This window comes from Aureobasidium pullulans, assembly GCF_000721785.1.
Source record: "Aureobasidium pullulans EXF-150 unplaced genomic scaffold scaffold_15, whole genome shotgun sequence".
NCBI lineage: Eukaryota > Fungi > Ascomycota > Dothideomycetes > Dothideales > Saccotheciaceae > Aureobasidium > Aureobasidium pullulans.
Window position 1 is genome coordinate 53,526 of NW_021941035.1, and position 16,183 is coordinate 69,708.

General features: G+C 51.1%; 9 protein-coding genes across 9 annotated transcripts; 5 read left to right on the top strand and 4 right to left on the bottom strand.

The window, feature by feature from the left end:
• The first annotated feature begins 833 nt into the window (after positions 1 to 833).
• On the top strand, positions 834 to 2,257 carry M438DRAFT_300848 (oxidoreductase-like protein). The gene is made up of 3 exons (XM_029902081.1): positions 834 to 1,320; positions 1,380 to 1,635; positions 1,686 to 2,257. The coding sequence occupies exons 1-3, from the start codon at positions 973 to 975 to the stop codon at positions 2,051 to 2,053; spliced, it is 972 nt and encodes a 323-aa protein (XP_029758294.1). The 5' UTR covers positions 834 to 972; the 3' UTR covers positions 2,054 to 2,257.
• Positions 2,101 to 3,316, bottom strand: M438DRAFT_55426 (uncharacterized protein). The gene is made up of 2 exons (XM_029910183.1): positions 2,751 to 3,316; positions 2,101 to 2,698 (listed from the first exon to the last, which is right to left on the bottom strand). The coding sequence occupies exons 1-2, from the start codon at positions 3,206 to 3,208 to the stop codon at positions 2,149 to 2,151; spliced, it is 1,008 nt and encodes a 335-aa protein (XP_029758295.1). The 5' UTR covers positions 3,209 to 3,316; the 3' UTR covers positions 2,101 to 2,148.
• A 604-nt stretch (positions 3,317 to 3,920) lies between these two features.
• Positions 3,921 to 5,698, top strand: M438DRAFT_347385 (uncharacterized protein). Its single transcript, XM_029905889.1, has 2 exons — positions 3,921 to 5,480; positions 5,549 to 5,698. Exon 1 carries the CDS (start codon positions 3,948 to 3,950, stop codon positions 5,214 to 5,216), a length of 1,269 nt encoding a protein of 422 aa, XP_029758296.1. The 5' UTR covers positions 3,921 to 3,947; the 3' UTR covers positions 5,217 to 5,480; positions 5,549 to 5,698.
• M438DRAFT_347386 (uncharacterized protein) lies at positions 5,071 to 6,392 on the bottom strand. The gene is made up of 3 exons (XM_029905890.1): positions 5,793 to 6,392; positions 5,549 to 5,725; positions 5,071 to 5,480 (listed from the first exon to the last, which is right to left on the bottom strand). Exons 1-3 carry the CDS (start codon positions 6,303 to 6,305, stop codon positions 5,412 to 5,414), a joined length of 759 nt encoding a protein of 252 aa, XP_029758297.1. The 5' UTR covers positions 6,306 to 6,392; the 3' UTR covers positions 5,071 to 5,411.
• A 73-nt stretch (positions 6,393 to 6,465) lies between these two features.
• M438DRAFT_347387 (SET domain-containing protein) lies at positions 6,466 to 7,880 on the bottom strand. The gene is made up of 3 exons (XM_029905891.1): positions 7,395 to 7,880; positions 7,207 to 7,334; positions 6,466 to 7,154 (listed from the first exon to the last, which is right to left on the bottom strand). The coding sequence occupies exons 1-3, from the start codon at positions 7,675 to 7,677 to the stop codon at positions 6,597 to 6,599; spliced, it is 969 nt and encodes a 322-aa protein (XP_029758298.1). The 5' UTR covers positions 7,678 to 7,880; the 3' UTR covers positions 6,466 to 6,596.
• Positions 7,881 to 7,959: 79 nt separating this feature from the next.
• On the top strand, positions 7,960 to 8,690 carry M438DRAFT_347390 (uncharacterized protein). The gene has a single exon (XM_029905892.1). It carries the CDS (start codon positions 7,990 to 7,992, stop codon positions 8,416 to 8,418), a length of 429 nt encoding a protein of 142 aa, XP_029758299.1. The 5' UTR covers positions 7,960 to 7,989; the 3' UTR covers positions 8,419 to 8,690.
• Positions 8,450 to 10,071, bottom strand: M438DRAFT_55483 (uncharacterized protein). Its single transcript, XM_029910184.1, has 3 exons — positions 9,685 to 10,071; positions 9,494 to 9,633; positions 8,450 to 9,439 (listed from the first exon to the last, which is right to left on the bottom strand). The coding sequence occupies exons 1-3, from the start codon at positions 9,988 to 9,990 to the stop codon at positions 8,482 to 8,484; spliced, it is 1,404 nt and encodes a 467-aa protein (XP_029758300.1). The 5' UTR covers positions 9,991 to 10,071; the 3' UTR covers positions 8,450 to 8,481.
• A 647-nt stretch (positions 10,072 to 10,718) lies between these two features.
• M438DRAFT_367132 (uncharacterized protein) lies at positions 10,719 to 13,233 on the top strand. Its single transcript, XM_029907933.1, has 4 exons — positions 10,719 to 11,201; positions 11,257 to 11,331; positions 11,390 to 12,496; positions 12,549 to 13,233. Exons 1-4 carry the CDS (start codon positions 10,983 to 10,985, stop codon positions 12,822 to 12,824), a joined length of 1,677 nt encoding a protein of 558 aa, XP_029758301.1. The 5' UTR covers positions 10,719 to 10,982; the 3' UTR covers positions 12,825 to 13,233.
• A 414-nt stretch (positions 13,234 to 13,647) lies between these two features.
• Positions 13,648 to 16,006, top strand: M438DRAFT_337167 (uncharacterized protein; the record flags this gene model as incomplete). Its single annotated transcript, XM_029903962.1, has 2 exons — positions 13,648 to 14,842; positions 14,892 to 16,006. The coding sequence occupies 2 exons, from the start codon at positions 13,648 to 13,650 to the stop codon at positions 16,004 to 16,006; spliced, it is 2,310 nt and encodes a 769-aa protein (XP_029758302.1).
• Between the last annotated feature and the right edge of the window lie 177 nt (positions 16,007 to 16,183).

Below are 16,183 nucleotides of genomic sequence, written 5' to 3' on the forward strand. Positions count from 1 at the left end.
TGACATGTCTCCTCGCATCCAACCTCAACATCTCAACAGTATCAAAGGATACGGTGGCTCCTTTCCCCTCTTGTCGCGATCGCTCCCGGAGTAGTTTTGGCTGGCAATTGAGCAGAGTCGGATCCGGTGAGAGCGTGTCCTCGTTTACAGCTGACTATAACAACCGCATTCCTATCGCTCACTTCTGTGAGTACATGTGGTGTACTCTATGGCATGAGGTGAGGTTGTTCAGAGACGATCAGCGACACTCGTGTCTATCCACACGTGGATTGCACATGGAGGATAGTCAGTTGATCGCAGTTCCTCAGTCAGATTTTCATCAGATCTCTCCATGGACCTCGCGAACGACCATCCGCGAACAACTTCCACAACCTCTTCATATGTAAACTTTGTCACTTCGACTCTCAAGCCGCGGCGATGCGCATCGTTCCACCCATCAAAATGCACGATAATTCCGAGAAATGGCATGTCGTCCACATGAGGGCGACTACCTATTTGACGCCCCCTCCTTGGACCTAGCTCTACTTTCGAAAATCATCGTGTAGTTCAACAGCAGTGTCACTGACGACCTTTAGCACATGGGAAAAACCACAAGTTGAAGCTGTTTGTTTTGGAGGTGAATAACCAACACCACTGGGCCTTGCTGGCAATCTGGGTTCGGATCGCAGCGAAAAGTGTCAGACCTCAGCAGATCTCACTCCGCGCTCCAGATCGCAAGTCTTGGCAAAGGGATGCCTGACTGAAATTTGGCCGATGACGTCCTGGACTTCTCGGACTCGGACAGTTTTGTTCCCTCGACTTCCGCAGGCCACGAACAAAAAGCACAGAGAGGACCCTGAAATAGTTCTATATACCACTTCCTTGCAGATCATCAGAATATAGAGAATTGTTACAAAATATCATCTGGTTCGCAGCAACTATCGATCAAAGACAACATCGACTCTTGAATACACCAACAAAGCGCCCTCAGCCATGGCACCAGTCCATGTCCTAGATGACTACTACCTCGCCATCAGTTTCTTGATCACACTCGGATACCAATCCATCTTCTTTGCCATCTCGGTCATCTTCAAGACCGACCAGCTCAACGATGTCGCCGGAGGCACCAACTTTGTGATTCTGGCCATCATCACGGTTGCCATGTACGGCGAACATCATGCCCGTCAAATCGTCGACAGTATATTTATCATGCTTTGGGGAGCTCGCCTGGCTGGATTCTTGCTCTTCCGAATCATCAAAACCGGCAAGGACGACCGCTTCGATGACAAGCGTGGAAAAGTTCTGCCCATGTTGGGATTCTATGTTTTCCAAACACTTTGGGTAAGGACAAGTCGAGTTGTGCTTTCCCACCGAAGATGTTTTGCTGACAGCTGTGTTAGGTTTGGACTGTTAGCATGCCAGTTACTGTATTGAACAGCCCTATCGTCAATCGCTTCCAACAACCTGCTTTCAACAAGGCCACCGATATTCTGGCAGTCATTGGCTTTGGCATCGGCATCATCATGGAGACCGTCAGCGATATCCAGAAATACAGATTCAAGCAGACCCACCAAGAGCGCGGCGCTGTCTGCAACAAGGGTTTCTTCGCCTGGTCTCGCCATCCCAACTACTTTGCCGAGATCCTCATTCAATTCTGTACGTTATAGCGACTCAGAAGTCTTTTACTTGCACTAACATCTGTACAGCAATCTTCATGCTTGCAGTGACCCCTGCTTCTTACAATTATGTCCAGGGCGGCGCAAAGGCTGCACTGTTCGCCAGTATTGTTGGTCCGATCTTCTTGACCACCCTCCTGATGTTTGTGTCGGGCTTGACCCTACAAGAGCGTCCTGGTGCCAAGAAGAGATACGAAAAGGGCGAAGGTTGGAGTGAGTATGCTGCTTACCTCCACCAGACCAGCATCCTCATCCCCTTCCCACCTGCACTTTACAAGAAAATGCCTGTCATTCTCAAGCGAACCTTGTTCCTCGAGTTCCCGATTTACGTGTTCGACCCGGCAAAGCATGCTGACCAGGGCGCTGCACAAAGACAGGCAGAGGAGGGCAACAACTAATATTTCCAGTTGTATGAAGATTGTATGAGTCGATGCAAATGATAGATGTATTTTGGGGAATGGACGGTACCCATAATTAATAATAGAACTATAGATTAATTGAGATAATTCCTTTTGAACGCTCCTGGACATAATGCTGCGGCGTACATGACCAGATCCATCGGCTCGAGACTTTCCATTTCGACGTTTTTCTTAGGGATGGGTACTCTGCTGGCGCCTTCCCAGTCTGTGATTATGTGCTTGGCCACGGGCTCCAGCTCTGCTATCGGATGGACCCTGATGCCCAGACAAGTTCCAAACTCTCTGAAAGCCAAACGCTGTGCAGTTGGCAGGTCCAGGTAGTGCGATTCGTGGAACAGTATCCGCATATCACGAATTGCTGCAGCAGCGAGTTGTTTCGCCCAGTCATCTCCATCCGAGAACCAGTGAACAGTCCAAAGAGTCATACCTAAATCCAATGTATCTGAAGAAGTGTATCCTTTCCACTTTTGATCAACGATCTTTTGATATCCGCTGATTTCTTCTTTTAGCACTTCCGGATTACCACTTGTCTCTTGCAGTATGCGATACGTGACAAGACCATTTATCGGATCAAGGTTGCCTTCGCTTCGACATAGAGGATGAGACAGATCTATTGACATCTTCCTGTGACCCTGTCAGTCTCGACTACCGTGATGTAATGCAGGAATCTACTCACCAGACCATCTGAGGTCGTGGAGCATCTCGCTGATACATAAACGCCGGATGTGTTGCCCGTGCCAGAGAGATGGCTTGATCATTGTATTTCTTTTCACCACTTGCAATACTGAGTCGATTGAGCGCCAGCATCCATAACGTGAGATAGTGGTGGTATTGTCCATCTCCATCAGACCCAGATGCTTCGTTCTTTCCTATTCGTAGTCCGCCGGCTAGCGGGGACTCATCCGAAGCCCCTGGCAGCCGTGCAGAAAGATCCCGCGTTCGGCCCAGAACTCCGTGTACTGTCTCCACAAGTATGGCGGCTAGGACCAGGAAATGTGGTTGCGATGTTTCCTTGAACAGTGTGACGAAGTTGAAAACACCAAAGGCGTCGGTCCATAGATAACGTCCGCGATGACCATCTTTCATTGGGGGTGGTCTCCAGTCGAGTCTACCGAGCGATGTCAGACCATACATCAAAACACATTGCGGTCTCGTAACCTCTGTGATCACAGTGCCGATGCCTGGTGACACAGCATAGCTGGATTTGGTATCTTACTTCTCGTCTACAGTCATCGGAAACTGATAGACCTGCTGCATGGCCGTGACGAAGTTTTCCATATGTTTCGGTAGAGCCATCTCGAGTTTTGACCAGATGTTTTCCGAGGTGTCGAGAAGTAAGAGGGTAGTTGGATTATCGTGTCGCTGGAAGCTCTTGACAATCACAAGAGTAAGCTAGCTGCAGGTGCTGCAGGGTCGTCACCTGATGAATTATTACATCAGGTCGACGACATTGTGCACCTACAGACCGGGATGTCGAGTGTTTTTGCGGCATCAACTCCGCAACGGTATACACGGCAGTTGTCTTCATACTACAAGCGAGGGTGAATCCTGAGAGATTTCTTTTGCCCTGATAAGTCGCCGAAACAGATTTTGGATGGTCCGGGTCGCCCCTGGTATGTGGTTTCAAAATTTCTTAGCGTGTTGACAGCATTGATGCCGTCTTATTAGTGCACTCATGGCAGGTGCAATGCAATATTAATTGCAAGAACAATGAAGGGATGTAGTCGGATCGTGTGTGGTTGCAGATCAAACTCAAACCATTCAATCTTGTCGAGTTTCACGTGCGAAAAGTTCGCCAAGCACTTTTATCAATCGTATACAAACAATCTCTCACATTATCGGCGCCGACAATCACAACATATTCCAGGAAATCATGCCAGATCTTATGGAGGATTTTCCTTTGCCGGATCTCGCAAATGCTTTAGGACCGTATATCAGGCCACGCGAGGAAGTTGCTGAAATTCGTCGTGTTATTGACTCCTTTTTGGCACAACATGTTCAGCACGAAAATATCCCAACCTCGAAAGCGACATTACCCATCACGGGGACATCTACTCAATCCGTACCAGAAAACATCACTGGCGTACGAAGAGCTTTCATGCAAGCCCTCATCGCCCGTCAAAAGGCACAAAATCAATACGATGCTCTAAAAGCAGAGCTGAATCTCATGCAAAACAAACCCGAGGAACAGGAGAGCAACGAGAGCAAAGCGAATCCAGTTGCCGAAACAGTCGCTTTGATCCGCCAAAGACAACGAAGAGATAAACTTCTGGTCATCGAAAAGACACTGGACAATCTGGAGAAGGTCAGACACACTTCGCGATATGCAGATCCCAGTGAGCTCTTGAATGGCATGCAAGCTCAATTACCTCCGCCTCTTGCACAGCAATCTCAGGATGAATCTTTGGCAGAAGCCCAGTCTCATGTTTTCGAGCTGCAAAAAGCAGTGCTGCGTGCACAAAGCTCTGCACAAGCAAGGCCTTCGAACGTGTCTGTCCAGGAACCCAACCCGGAAGACTGGAAACGTGCGTACGCTCTTCGACGAGCTCGAGATGACCTTATCGCTTGGATTGAATCGGAACTTGCAAAACTGTCAGAGGACGGCGACCACATGGATCCAGACTTTGACATGCCAACAGACTTCGGCGCAGAATCGTTAGACGAGACTCGAGCCACCCTTCAGGACCTTTACAGCAAGTACATTGCTTCACGAGAACGTCTTGTCAGCACTCTCAACATCCAATACGAAACTAAATCAGATCCTGTCCAACCACCACTCGAAAGACAGATGTCAACCACCAACGACGACAAATCGAATAATACAGGCATGGCTTTGCGAGTTCTACCATTCATCGACATACTCCGATCTACAGCTCAAGACGAAACAGCGATGATGCAACACACATCTTATCTTCGACGACAAGTCACGGCTGTCTCGACCGAGACCGAACAACTATTGACTCGCTTGTCAGATGAGAGTCACATGGTCAGACCAGGAACATCACACACTGCTGCTTGGGCCGAGGCGGCAAAGGACGCTAGATCTAGAGACATGGAAATGGTTGACTCTCATCTTGCTGCGGGAGAAACCAGCATCAAGGGTGTAAGGAATGTTTTGGTTTTGACGCAAAAGATTGGGTAAACATTACAAAGCCTGAAATACAGGCGTGGAAGAATGGAAGGGCCACTACTTCCGCTGAGAAAACCCTGCTTGAACATATCCCTCGAGACGACTCTGATATGAATTCAGTTATGCATTGCTACAGCTACACTTCGTATGAAAGACTCTAGCACCCAAAAATCAATCCACCCATCACAAACAACCGCATCCCCAATCCTAAAGCTTTGCCTTTGACCCCATCACACCAAACTCAGTAGTGCAAACCAACAGCGTATCCTCCAGAGCCTAAAAAAATCCCCCAATCATGTCAGCAAAAAGATCTCAAAATCCTCTCTTTTGCAGGTCTCACTCACCGGAAGCCTAAACTCATCATTGATAGCCTGATAATCCTCTCCGGCGAGCATGTCGCAGAAATGCTTGATGCTGGGATAATGGACTATGGAAATCTCGTTCCAATCGCTGTCTTTGGAAACCACATTTCCCACGATTTTGGCATCGCCTCCTCGTTTTCCGGCCACTTTGATGAAATGCTGATGATCGATCAGCCAATCCGTATCTTGATGGAGAGAGAGAGAGAGAGAGGAGGAAACAACTCACCTGTCCATATTGATAGTAACTTTCTTTGCCTCCAGCTTTAAACTTGAGCAAATTCAACATGGTAACAGGTCCATCATGTTCCTTCATCAATTCCTCCATAAACTTCAACAACTCGGGTGACAATTCCAACTTCTGACTCGAATCGGGCATTTTGGGATTTTCCAAAGATCCCGTCAGACCAGCAGATGGTGCTTCTTTGATAAGTCGAGCATTCTTCTCGGGATAGGAAGCAAGAAGTTTAGATGGTATGCCCACAGGAAGAGAGTAGGAAGAGGAAACGTGCTTTTGGAGGGAAGCAGGGAGAGAGGCATTGGGGCCTTGGAGGAGGAGCATCAGATCCCAGGGTTTGTTGAGGATGGATGCATCTTGGGTTGTTGCTTTCACGACAAAATGGCGTGGTTTTGATGCTACGATTACTTTGGTAGAGGGATCGGCCTCGTGGAGGTTGCTGAGGAAGGTGTGGGGTTGAACATTGCCCTTGAGGTTGAGTAGGTGGAAGTTGAGGAGAGGCATGATGGTCAACCTATGCAATTCTATTGGGAGATATCGTTTGCGTGTAGTTAATCTTGCTGCTTGGTACAACGATTCAATTCGTGTCTGATGGTGCAGTGTGATATCCGAGGGAATACTCGCCGGTGCGGAGTCGTTCTATGATGCCTCGGAGCTTTAGGTCAGGGTCGCTCGACGTCAACGTCACAGAGTGGTCGAATTAATTTCAAGAGGAACATTCAGCATTCTAAGCCAATTTAGCTCTTTTATGGCTCTTCGAAGTCGCAAGCAGGTAGTCGCACAAATGATGAACCTCTAGGTAGCTCGTGCAGACTCCAGCAAGGCCATCGCCTTTGCGAATTCGGCACTATCCTCACCACAACACTTGCGCTCAACCTCAAGGTCTCTTTCAGCCCACTTGATAGCGTCTTCCTTACAGCCCGTAGCAAGACTGTACTCGGCGGCAATCTCATACGCTTCACCAAGTGTATCCGTCTCTTCCAAACCATCCTCCAGCATCAACGCAATGATTTCCTCGACAGTTGTAAGAGCCTCTGCATAGTCCCATTTACCCCAGTTCTCAAAGGATCTTTTCTTTTCCCTCTTTTGCATTGTGGTCATGAGCCCTCCTAGTTTGTTTCTTCGCAGCTCTCGGGCTGGTTCTTGTGCTTCACAGGCCGTACAGCGACACAGGAATCCCCAGTGTTGCAAGACACGACGTCTTTCAGCCGTATCGTTGCATATGTCGATGTAGGCAGTGCATATCTCTTCGCCGGGATGTATGTCCCGAAGGGCGTGTATCGTGAGGCAATTTATGTTTGTGTTGTAGCGATGGTAGACGTTTGGGCTGCAGGAATGGTTGAACCGCGCGGCCTGTTACTTGTCAACATGAATGCTTCTCGCGAGGGCAGACAGAGGGCGTTACGTTTGGAAAGACACCAAGCTTGTTAGGCGAGCCATCAGGATAGCGTAAGGTGAAGCGATTCGTCTCGAACTTCGAGTATGCATCTTCATACTTCTTCACAAGATCGTCGAAGCCATCGCCTATGTCCTCTGAGCCGAAGCGTGTATGTTAGCGTGGATCGAGTTCCAGTTGGTTGGTGATGAGGGTACCATCACAGGCTGCTCTCAACTCGTCGATCCAATCTGTGTCGGCCGGAGGAGTGGTTGATGAAGCGAGAGCCCAGAAAGCATATTGCTGGTCTTTTGAGAGCTCCCTGATGGTGAGATAGCATGCTATGACATCGTCGTCGTCAGGAAGCGCAAAGAGCGGTGCTTCGCAGAGGATACGGGTGCCCGAAGGTATGGCGGCTGTTGCGAATACACCAATGCCAGCAGCCGGAGATTGTCGCTGTTCGTAGAGGCCGGACGGGGTTGGCACGGTTGGTAGGGCCATGTTTCCTCAATGGACAAGACGAAGCAGAAGAAAAAGAAGAAGTCGAGGACGAAGGCTTTCACATTGCGTAATTGCTCGCTGAGCTGAACCTACCGGAGCAGTGAGATGTCTACATGTGGCTCTTTCTGTTCCGAATCATAATGTGGATGCGAAGAGACCAACTTGTCGTGCAACACAAACGAAAGTGGTATGCAAGACGGTGTTGTCGATGGTGTTGGTGAGACTGGAGAAGCAAGTGGCTTCGAGGCACGCGACCGAGAAGCTTCGCCATTCCGGAAGCCGCGACCTTCGTTGACTGAATCATCAACCACCATGTCATCGCCAAAACTACCACGCGTTGCCATCACGTACTGTACGCAATGTAGATGGATGCTCAGAGCCGCATACTTTGGCCAGGAACTCCTGTCGACCTTCGGAACCGCCATTGGCGAGATTGCTCTCATCCCTGCTTCCGGTGGCATCTTCACCGTCTACCTCACACACGTCCCGCCCGGCTCCGAAGAGAACGCTCAACCAGAAGAGATTCTGTTGTGGGACAGGAAGGCAGAGGAAGGCTTCCCTGATACCAAGATTTTGAAACAACGTCTGAGAAACCACATCGAGCCTGGTCGCGACCTCGGTCACTCTGATAAGCCTCACAAGACTCAGACCGCCGACACTCCTGCCAAACCAGCCGAGCCTGCTCAGACCTCTGCGCCTGCTGCACAAGAGGGAACAAAAGACTGTGAGGACTGCAAATAGTTTTCTCGACTAGCTATAGCTACATTATACTACACTGTCATCACATCTTCCACACAATCTTCCTTACAAGCCCAGTGCACTCATCTCGGCCAATGCCTGCCGGAGTCTCTGATTCTCCTGCCGAAGGTCTTGGATAACAAACTCGTCCTTGCTGCGCTCTTGCTTGACTGCCGTCTGTACCGCAGCCTGGAACCCTTCATCCATCTTGCTCTCGACTTTAGCATCAATATTGGCTGCCAACCTCTCGGTCTCTCTACACTGCGCGTACAACTGTTGGCGCAGAAGCATCAACTCAGCGTCTGCTCCGAACAAATTCATGCTCTGTCTCATGCTTTGGTATGCCTGCTCATCCTGGCTGAAGCGTTCGCGCAATCTTGGCGTGGAGCATATGAAATGCCGCAATTGTTCGACAGTGTCCGTCTCCTCTGAAGACAAACTGCACGACATGTAAAGACCCATAATCCACTCCTCCAGATAGTTGAGCTGTTTGCTCAGAGATTGACTTTCAGCACGTGAATGGTCACGGTCAGACGCCAGGTGGTGCATCTGCTCGGCCGCCTTCAGAGACTCCCACTGACGGAGGTCCAAGACTGCTCTGACCACGTCTTGGTTGTGCAAAACGTCATTTGAAAGAGTTCCGAGTTCCTTTCTCAATGTCTCGACCTCTTTTACTTGATGAACGTGCGTGGTCTGCTCGTCGTTGGGGTGTGTGAAGACCAAAACTTGGATCTCGATCGCCTTGGAACACGAGTTGCTGCCAGAGGGATCGGGTATGATGAACGCTGTGCGTAGGCATGCCTTGGAAGACGCAGCTTGGTTGCTGTCGTAGGTCTTGAACAGCAAGACATCTTCCTCGGTTTGTTCGCTCGTGTAGTACCAGTGGCGCTCTTCATGGTAGCGTCCAATACCGATGGGTATGCTCGGGTCAGAGCTTGTGATGTCTCGCTTCAGATCAAGTCCTCTGCCATCTGCGATTGCAATAGGATCGCTGTGCACGACGCAATTGACGGGTCTCCAGATGCTACAAGGAGTCAGTAAGACGACGAAATGGCAATACAGGTAGACAACGGCTCACTTGATTAGACGAACCCTTCTGGTGAGCAGATGTTCGGGCCTTATTCCGTACTTCTGATGCAACATTGACTCGACACTCGATACAGTGTGGTCGATGTGAACCATTCTATTACAACCACTTGCTGAAGGCCCTTGCTCCGACTAGAGATTGATCAGCGCAGTCTTTCGAGGGATGGAGCTCCCGATGAGTACCTTAATGCCCACGACATGTATCTCGTCACAGCCTCGCAGCTCTTGACGTAACAGAACCTCCATCTCGGGGATCAAGACATTGCGTATCTCCAGCTCCGAGTCCCAGTTGTTGAAGTCGGTTGGTGCCTTTACATAACGAAAGCCGTGAAGCTCGAGGTCGAATTCCTCATGAGCTTCACGGACATCCTGGATCGTTTCGAGTGGGCCGGGCTTGGTAGGAAAACTGCGTGTTGTGGGTTTTGAGGGCAATACTTGTTGTTCCTCTTGACAGTAATTCAGTCGAACATGAACGTCTTTGGAACACATTGTCAACTGTGAGCCTAATGAATCTGTACAGGTATAAAGGGTTGGGTTTGGACGGATTGTCGAATGTTGGGCGTGTAGGAAAAAATGACACAAGTTGGGAAGATTCGAAACTTATACAGCTTCCAAAGGCAAGCTCGTGTAAGCGGACAGACACATAGATCTTCACGGCTGGTTAGGAAGGTCGCGTGCCATACTTGTGGTCTTACGTGGCAGTTTTGTGAAAGGTAGGCATGCGAAGAGAACGGGCACGGGGTATAGCATGCGCAGGTCTATGGTTGCATGATTTCTAACATGGTAACTGCAGGTCTGTGAAAGTCCCAGACTCAAGACACGAGATAGGAAGTAGTGAATCACGAATGCATCGGCGAAAATCATGTCGCATAGAGAAGGAGCGGTTGAAAGAGGCAGGCAATAGCTTCCTATCTGACAGGATCCCTCACAGATTGTTCCATGAGTACGCCATCAATCATGGATTGGTGGTGGATGTGCCATTGTTTTCAAGCATTGGCGAACGATGATATGTATGTAATTGATAGGATGTAGTTGAAACCTGACCTTGGGTTGGAGCGGCGATCGCACACGATGCACGTGACCTCTATATGACGAACTTCCGAACTGTCTGGACAATTCTCAGGCAAAGCTCGCTCTGTTCACCGCAAGCTCCAATCCTTTCGACCTATTGTACCACTCCTCTTCAACACTCTCTCCCTCACCTCTCCCTCTTTCAAGCTTCTACAGCAGCTTGACGCATTACAAAAAGTGTAGATCCATCGACGTCGAGCTGCACGAGATAGTTTTATACTTGGCTGTTTTACCGTCACTTTAGAGGTGAGACTCCCACGATATCTTGGAACTTCAGTCGCGCACCCCGCCACCGCTTCACTTTGAAATTGTCGTCTCCAGACATTCGGCGCTGACCAGGTTCCATCATCAGACATCGCACCCACCTTCCGCATCACCAATTCATCTGTCCGCTTCTTGGTTTCTCCACAATGGCTTCCGAATCCGCTATCAACGGCAACTTCGTCCCTCAGAATGGCTACGGCTCGATAGAGCAGACCGGCTACGCTGCCGCCAACTACCCTTCCTCCAACCCCTCTGCGCCTTCTCAGTCAAACAACTCCGCCGCCGACATCCCCAAGGACGAGGTTGGCTGGTACTTTGTCGAGCAGTACTACACCACTCTTAGCCGCAGTCCCGAGAAGGTCTACGTACGTCAAACATTCAACTGCACTTGCCAAAACAACATGCGCTGACTGGCTATAGCTCTTCTACAACAAGCGCTCACAATTCGTCTCCGGCAACGAGACCGAGAAGGTCGCCGTGTGTGTGGGACAACGGGTACGTCTCTTCTGCGCTACCACGCACAAGCCTATTGAGATGCTGATCTAGCAAATAGGCCATCAACGACCGTATCAAGGAGCTTGACTTCTCCGAGTGCAAGGTTCGCGTCACCAATGTCGACTCGCAAGCCTCGGACGACCACATCGTCATCCAGGTCATTGGTGAAATCTCCAACAAGTCCGCCCCTCACAAGAAGTTCACCCAGACCTTTGTCCTCGCTGCTCAGACCAACGGCTACTTTGTGCTGAACGACATCTTCCGCTACATCATCGATGAGGAGGATGAGGCTGAGGCCACCGAGGAGCCCGCTGCCGTCCAGGAGCCTGCTCCCACCGCCGCCGAGGAGCCTGAGCACGAGACCTTGACAAGCTCGGAAGACCCCGTCGCCATTGAGAAGGATGCTGCCAAGGTTGACAAGGAGATCGAGGAGAAGATCATTGCTGAGAAGCCCGAGGAGAAGGAGACCGCTGTCCCCACTGCTGTCGCCAACGGCTCCCCCAAGGCCGAGACCGCTGAGGTCGCTCAGGCCGAGGATGCTCCTGTCGCTGCCGTCTCGGAATCTACCCAGACTCCCGAGGCTGCTCCCGAGGCTTCTTCTGAGGCTACTCCCGAGGTTCCCGCTGCACAGGAGGAGCTCCCGGTTGAGAAGCCCAAGGACCCCGAACCCACTCCTGCCGTCCGCTCTCCTGTCAAGCAGGCTGCCCAGCCCGCAAAGGCCGCCGCTCCCGCTAAGCCTGCTGCTCCTTCTGCACCTGCTGCCCCTAAGACCTGGGCCAACCTTGCCGCTGCTGCCCACCGTGTCGCTACTCCCGTCTTCACTCCTCAGCCTTCTGCCTCCGCTGCTCCTGTCCAGCCCAAGACTGCTCCTCAACCCGAGCCTGCCACCAAGGCTGCTTCCTCAGCACCTGCTCAGGAGTCTGCCGCTGCTCCCGCTGCTCGCGAGGCATCTCCCGCTCCCGCCAGCGCCGACCAACAGGAAGAGTGGACCAGCGTTGGTGACAAGAGACAGCAGAACAAGGGCCAGGCCGCTGCCGGTGCTCAGGACGCTCCTCAATACCGCGCCTACGTCAAGAACGTTCACGAGAGTATTACTCTTCCTGCCTTGAGAGAGGCCATTGAGAAGCACGGCGAGCTCTCATACTTCGACGCAAACAGACCCAAGGTAAATTCCCTTTTCCACCACAAGACCATGCAGTGACTAACTTCTTCAGCAGAACTGCGCCTTTGTAGACTTCAAGACCCTTGACGGCTACAAGGCCGCTCTCAAGGCCAGCCCTATCTCGATCGGTGAACACGCCATCACCATCGAGGAGCGCCGTCCCAAGACCAACGCACCCTTCTTCCCCGGCAACCGTGGCGGTGCCAGAGGCGGTCGTGGTGGTGCCAACCCGAACCCCCGCGGTTCCTTCCAGGGTGGTCGTGGCGGTGGTTCGCAGAGAGGACGTGGCGGCAACGCCTCTCGCGGCCGTGGCGGTGCCCAAGTCGCCTAAACGTCCAACATAAAATGGGACGAACCACCATCCGCCGACGAGCTTCCTCATCCCCGGACCCGGTTCAGCCCTTATCTGTAAAATATGACGCGATATGCCCCCTTTCGAAAAGTTCCTTTCCAGCGTTAGAGCGACTTGGAGATGGACTCCGAAGCCTTGACGCGCTGCACAAAACTTCATACATTTGTCACTAATGCATAGCGGCGCGTGTTTCTCATTGCTTTCCTTTCCCACCCTATCAACTTGTGTTTCTGTTGTTTGTTGCGGAGTTTCATTGGCTTTGCAGTCTGTATCAACACGGGTTTGTGGATTGGCTCTGGACGGCGTGGATGGGACCTCGAAAAAAGCGACTTTCTTCGGAGCACGTGGTGTATTCGGGCGTAGGTAGGCTGGAGAGTGCTTGAAGAGGTAGGACAGGTCGAGCTACGACGATTATGCATGCTCTTCTTGACCGACCGTAGATATGCTGAATAAACGATGACGTTTTCCACGACAGTACTCAATCTTCAAAAACACGATCCATCTGCAGTCTCATCGTCTCATCGTCTCAAGGGTCCCTCAACCTTGTGAGATCTGACATCCGGGTGCGGTCCATGCACGGCGTACCGCACGATTGCGGGGACCCCGCAATTCAGACGGGCCTTATCAGGTGCGAGGTCATGTCATCCATCTGCTGCACCTTGATAGAAGGCGTCATGTCGTTTCACTGAGCAAATTATCGTATGATCTTGTGATGAGAAAACCTGTACTCGCCAAAGTCGCAGAAGCTCGTCGAATCCCTCTAGAAAACTGATTTCGAAGACGACGACCCCAGCGTCCCATCATGAGCCACTCGGAAGGTGTCTGGCCACGATCGAAGAAACAGGCCTGTACCGATGCAGGTACCGCAGGTATTTCCGGACATAACCTGCCACCAACCACCTTCTTCCTGCGAAGCGAGAGAGATATGAAGAAAGCCGAGGCGGAACAGAGTGCCAGTCATGACCAAGATAACAACTACGGTGTTGAGAGCTTGAATGAGACTCTTGAGGCAGCCTTCGCCCCCAAGTCGCCAGACTCATCCTCTTCTCCTTCAAACAATCTTTATGGCAAGAAACGAAAGATTGGTAATCCCGTCCACCCCAAAATCGCTGCAGCCGCCCAACGCATCATATCCTCCGAGGAACGCCCCACATCGCGAAAGCCCTCAGTGTCCTCCTCTGCTCCTAGACCTTTGACCCCATCACCAACCCGACGTCATGTCAGGAGCGAGTCGCTCACATCTTTGGGTCGTTCTTTCACGCCTTTACGGTTCAGCGACACCAGCACTCCGCGCTCACCTAGTGTAAAGAGTGTACGCCTCTCAGATGAAGAAGGAAGCATCATCGACGATACCGCCAGCCAGACTCTGCACTCATCCAGCGAGGAAGACGATGTCTTCGCTGACGATACGCTCGTTGAGTCCAGTCATCCAACCGAAGCCCAGAGCAGTATACCTCAGCTAGTTATGCCCAGCATATCCATGCCTGCACGTCGTCCGTTTACGGAAAGAGGCAAACGCATCCCTCGGCTCAGAATCATGGTTGCCGGTCCCTCTGGTGTGGGAAAGACGAGCCTTGTCAAGAGCATGGTCCAAATGTGTGAGGACATTGTTCATGTCGATCCCATCGTCAACGCCGAGTCGTCTTCAGCCTCGACTACAAATACCGAGGACATCTATGAGACCTATGCTTCGACCAAATCGTACCCGTCATGGTGGTCAGAAGTTGAACAGGGCCGTGGATTAAGACGAAGAAAGAGCATGGGAGATTCCATTCTAGAACGTAACATCTGCTTTGTCGACACCCCCGGCTGGAAAATGAGTGGACCCAGCGACCAAGAAAACATCGATGATGCGGTCAATACTATCTCGCAAAGCATCGAAGATTCATTACGAAAGAACACATTGACAGGGGAATTGAGCGACACAGATCTTCTGAGTGTTCTAAGTGGTAGTGGAGGTTTCCAAGTCGATGCCGTACTTTACATGTTCCACCCGAGTAAGCTGCATGTTCTGAACATGCTAATCCAGTCACTGACATACTCCAGCCGCCCATCATATAGGCCCTACGGAAATCGATGTTCTCCGACGTCTTTCCGCGCTTACCAACATAGTTCCTGTCATTGGCAGAGCCGATACTTGCAATGATGAAAATCTCAGGGACACAAAGACAGCTATTCGGACTAGTCTCGAGGCTGCCGGTGTCCGAACATTTACTTTCCAATCACCAGATGCCCACGAGGCCCCGACGTCGTCTCCCTTTGCAGTGTCTTCTGCTTTAAGCGAAGACATCGAGAGTATGGACGCAAGCGTACTAATGTCTTCAGAATACATACAACCCCTGGTTTCGAGCGACCTCTCACGATTGATAGACCGCCTTTTTGATCCTGACAATGCTCAATGGCTGCGACACTGTGCTGTAAAGAAGTTCATCCAATGGCGAAGAGACTATCTACAGAAGTCATTCGATTCGCACAAGCGTGAGCTTCGCGAGCTTGCTCTTGAGCGGCTTGGATGTCTGCAAGCAGACGAACCTGACGCTGCGCCATCTTCCATCTCTTCTGTGTTGTCCTCATCATCGGGCGTCATGATACCACACTTGACCACTCCAAGCCAGCGAGAGTCATCGCCTGCTCCATTCAGGCTCGTACCTGCCGGACATCTGGGCACAACTTCGCAGTACGACTTTGGCCGCCGTCTCGATGCTTACAAGCTGGACAGACCAAGTACACAATTACCGGAATGGGCGTACAACCTGAGGATTGCACTGGACACCGAGGCCCAGGAAAGGAAGCAGCTTACCTTAGGCATTCCCGAACGACACAACACTAACTCGGCCATGGTAAAACCTGGTCACCAGAGACTGCCTAAATCCGGGACCAGCAATCTGGACGGTCTCGACTGCAAAGATCCTCTAGGTTTACTTGCACTGGGCCAGAGATTCAATGGTAATGAATGGACGATTCTGCAGGTGGTTGGAGGATGCGGCGCTGTCGCTACGATCTTGGTATGGACCATCAGGAATTGGGTGACCATGTCAGAAGCGTTGGGCATTACCACGCCAAATGTGCAGGTACCTGGTTATGCAGTAGTGTCTGCCAGGGATAACAGCAGGACTGCCCTGGATTTCTTCAAGGCCTTCCTGACGGGAGGAAAGTGGTAGCAAACCTTGACAGGCAAGGAAAGATGATATGATAAACGGATGAACGAGTCAAAATCAGATCCTCTCCGTGTAACATGACTCCTTGGGTGCCACGAGCGACCGGAATGCATGGTCGATGTACTCCCTCGCTTTGGGCCACATAATGCTGCCGCACGTGGCGCTGATCGGGGCCACGTT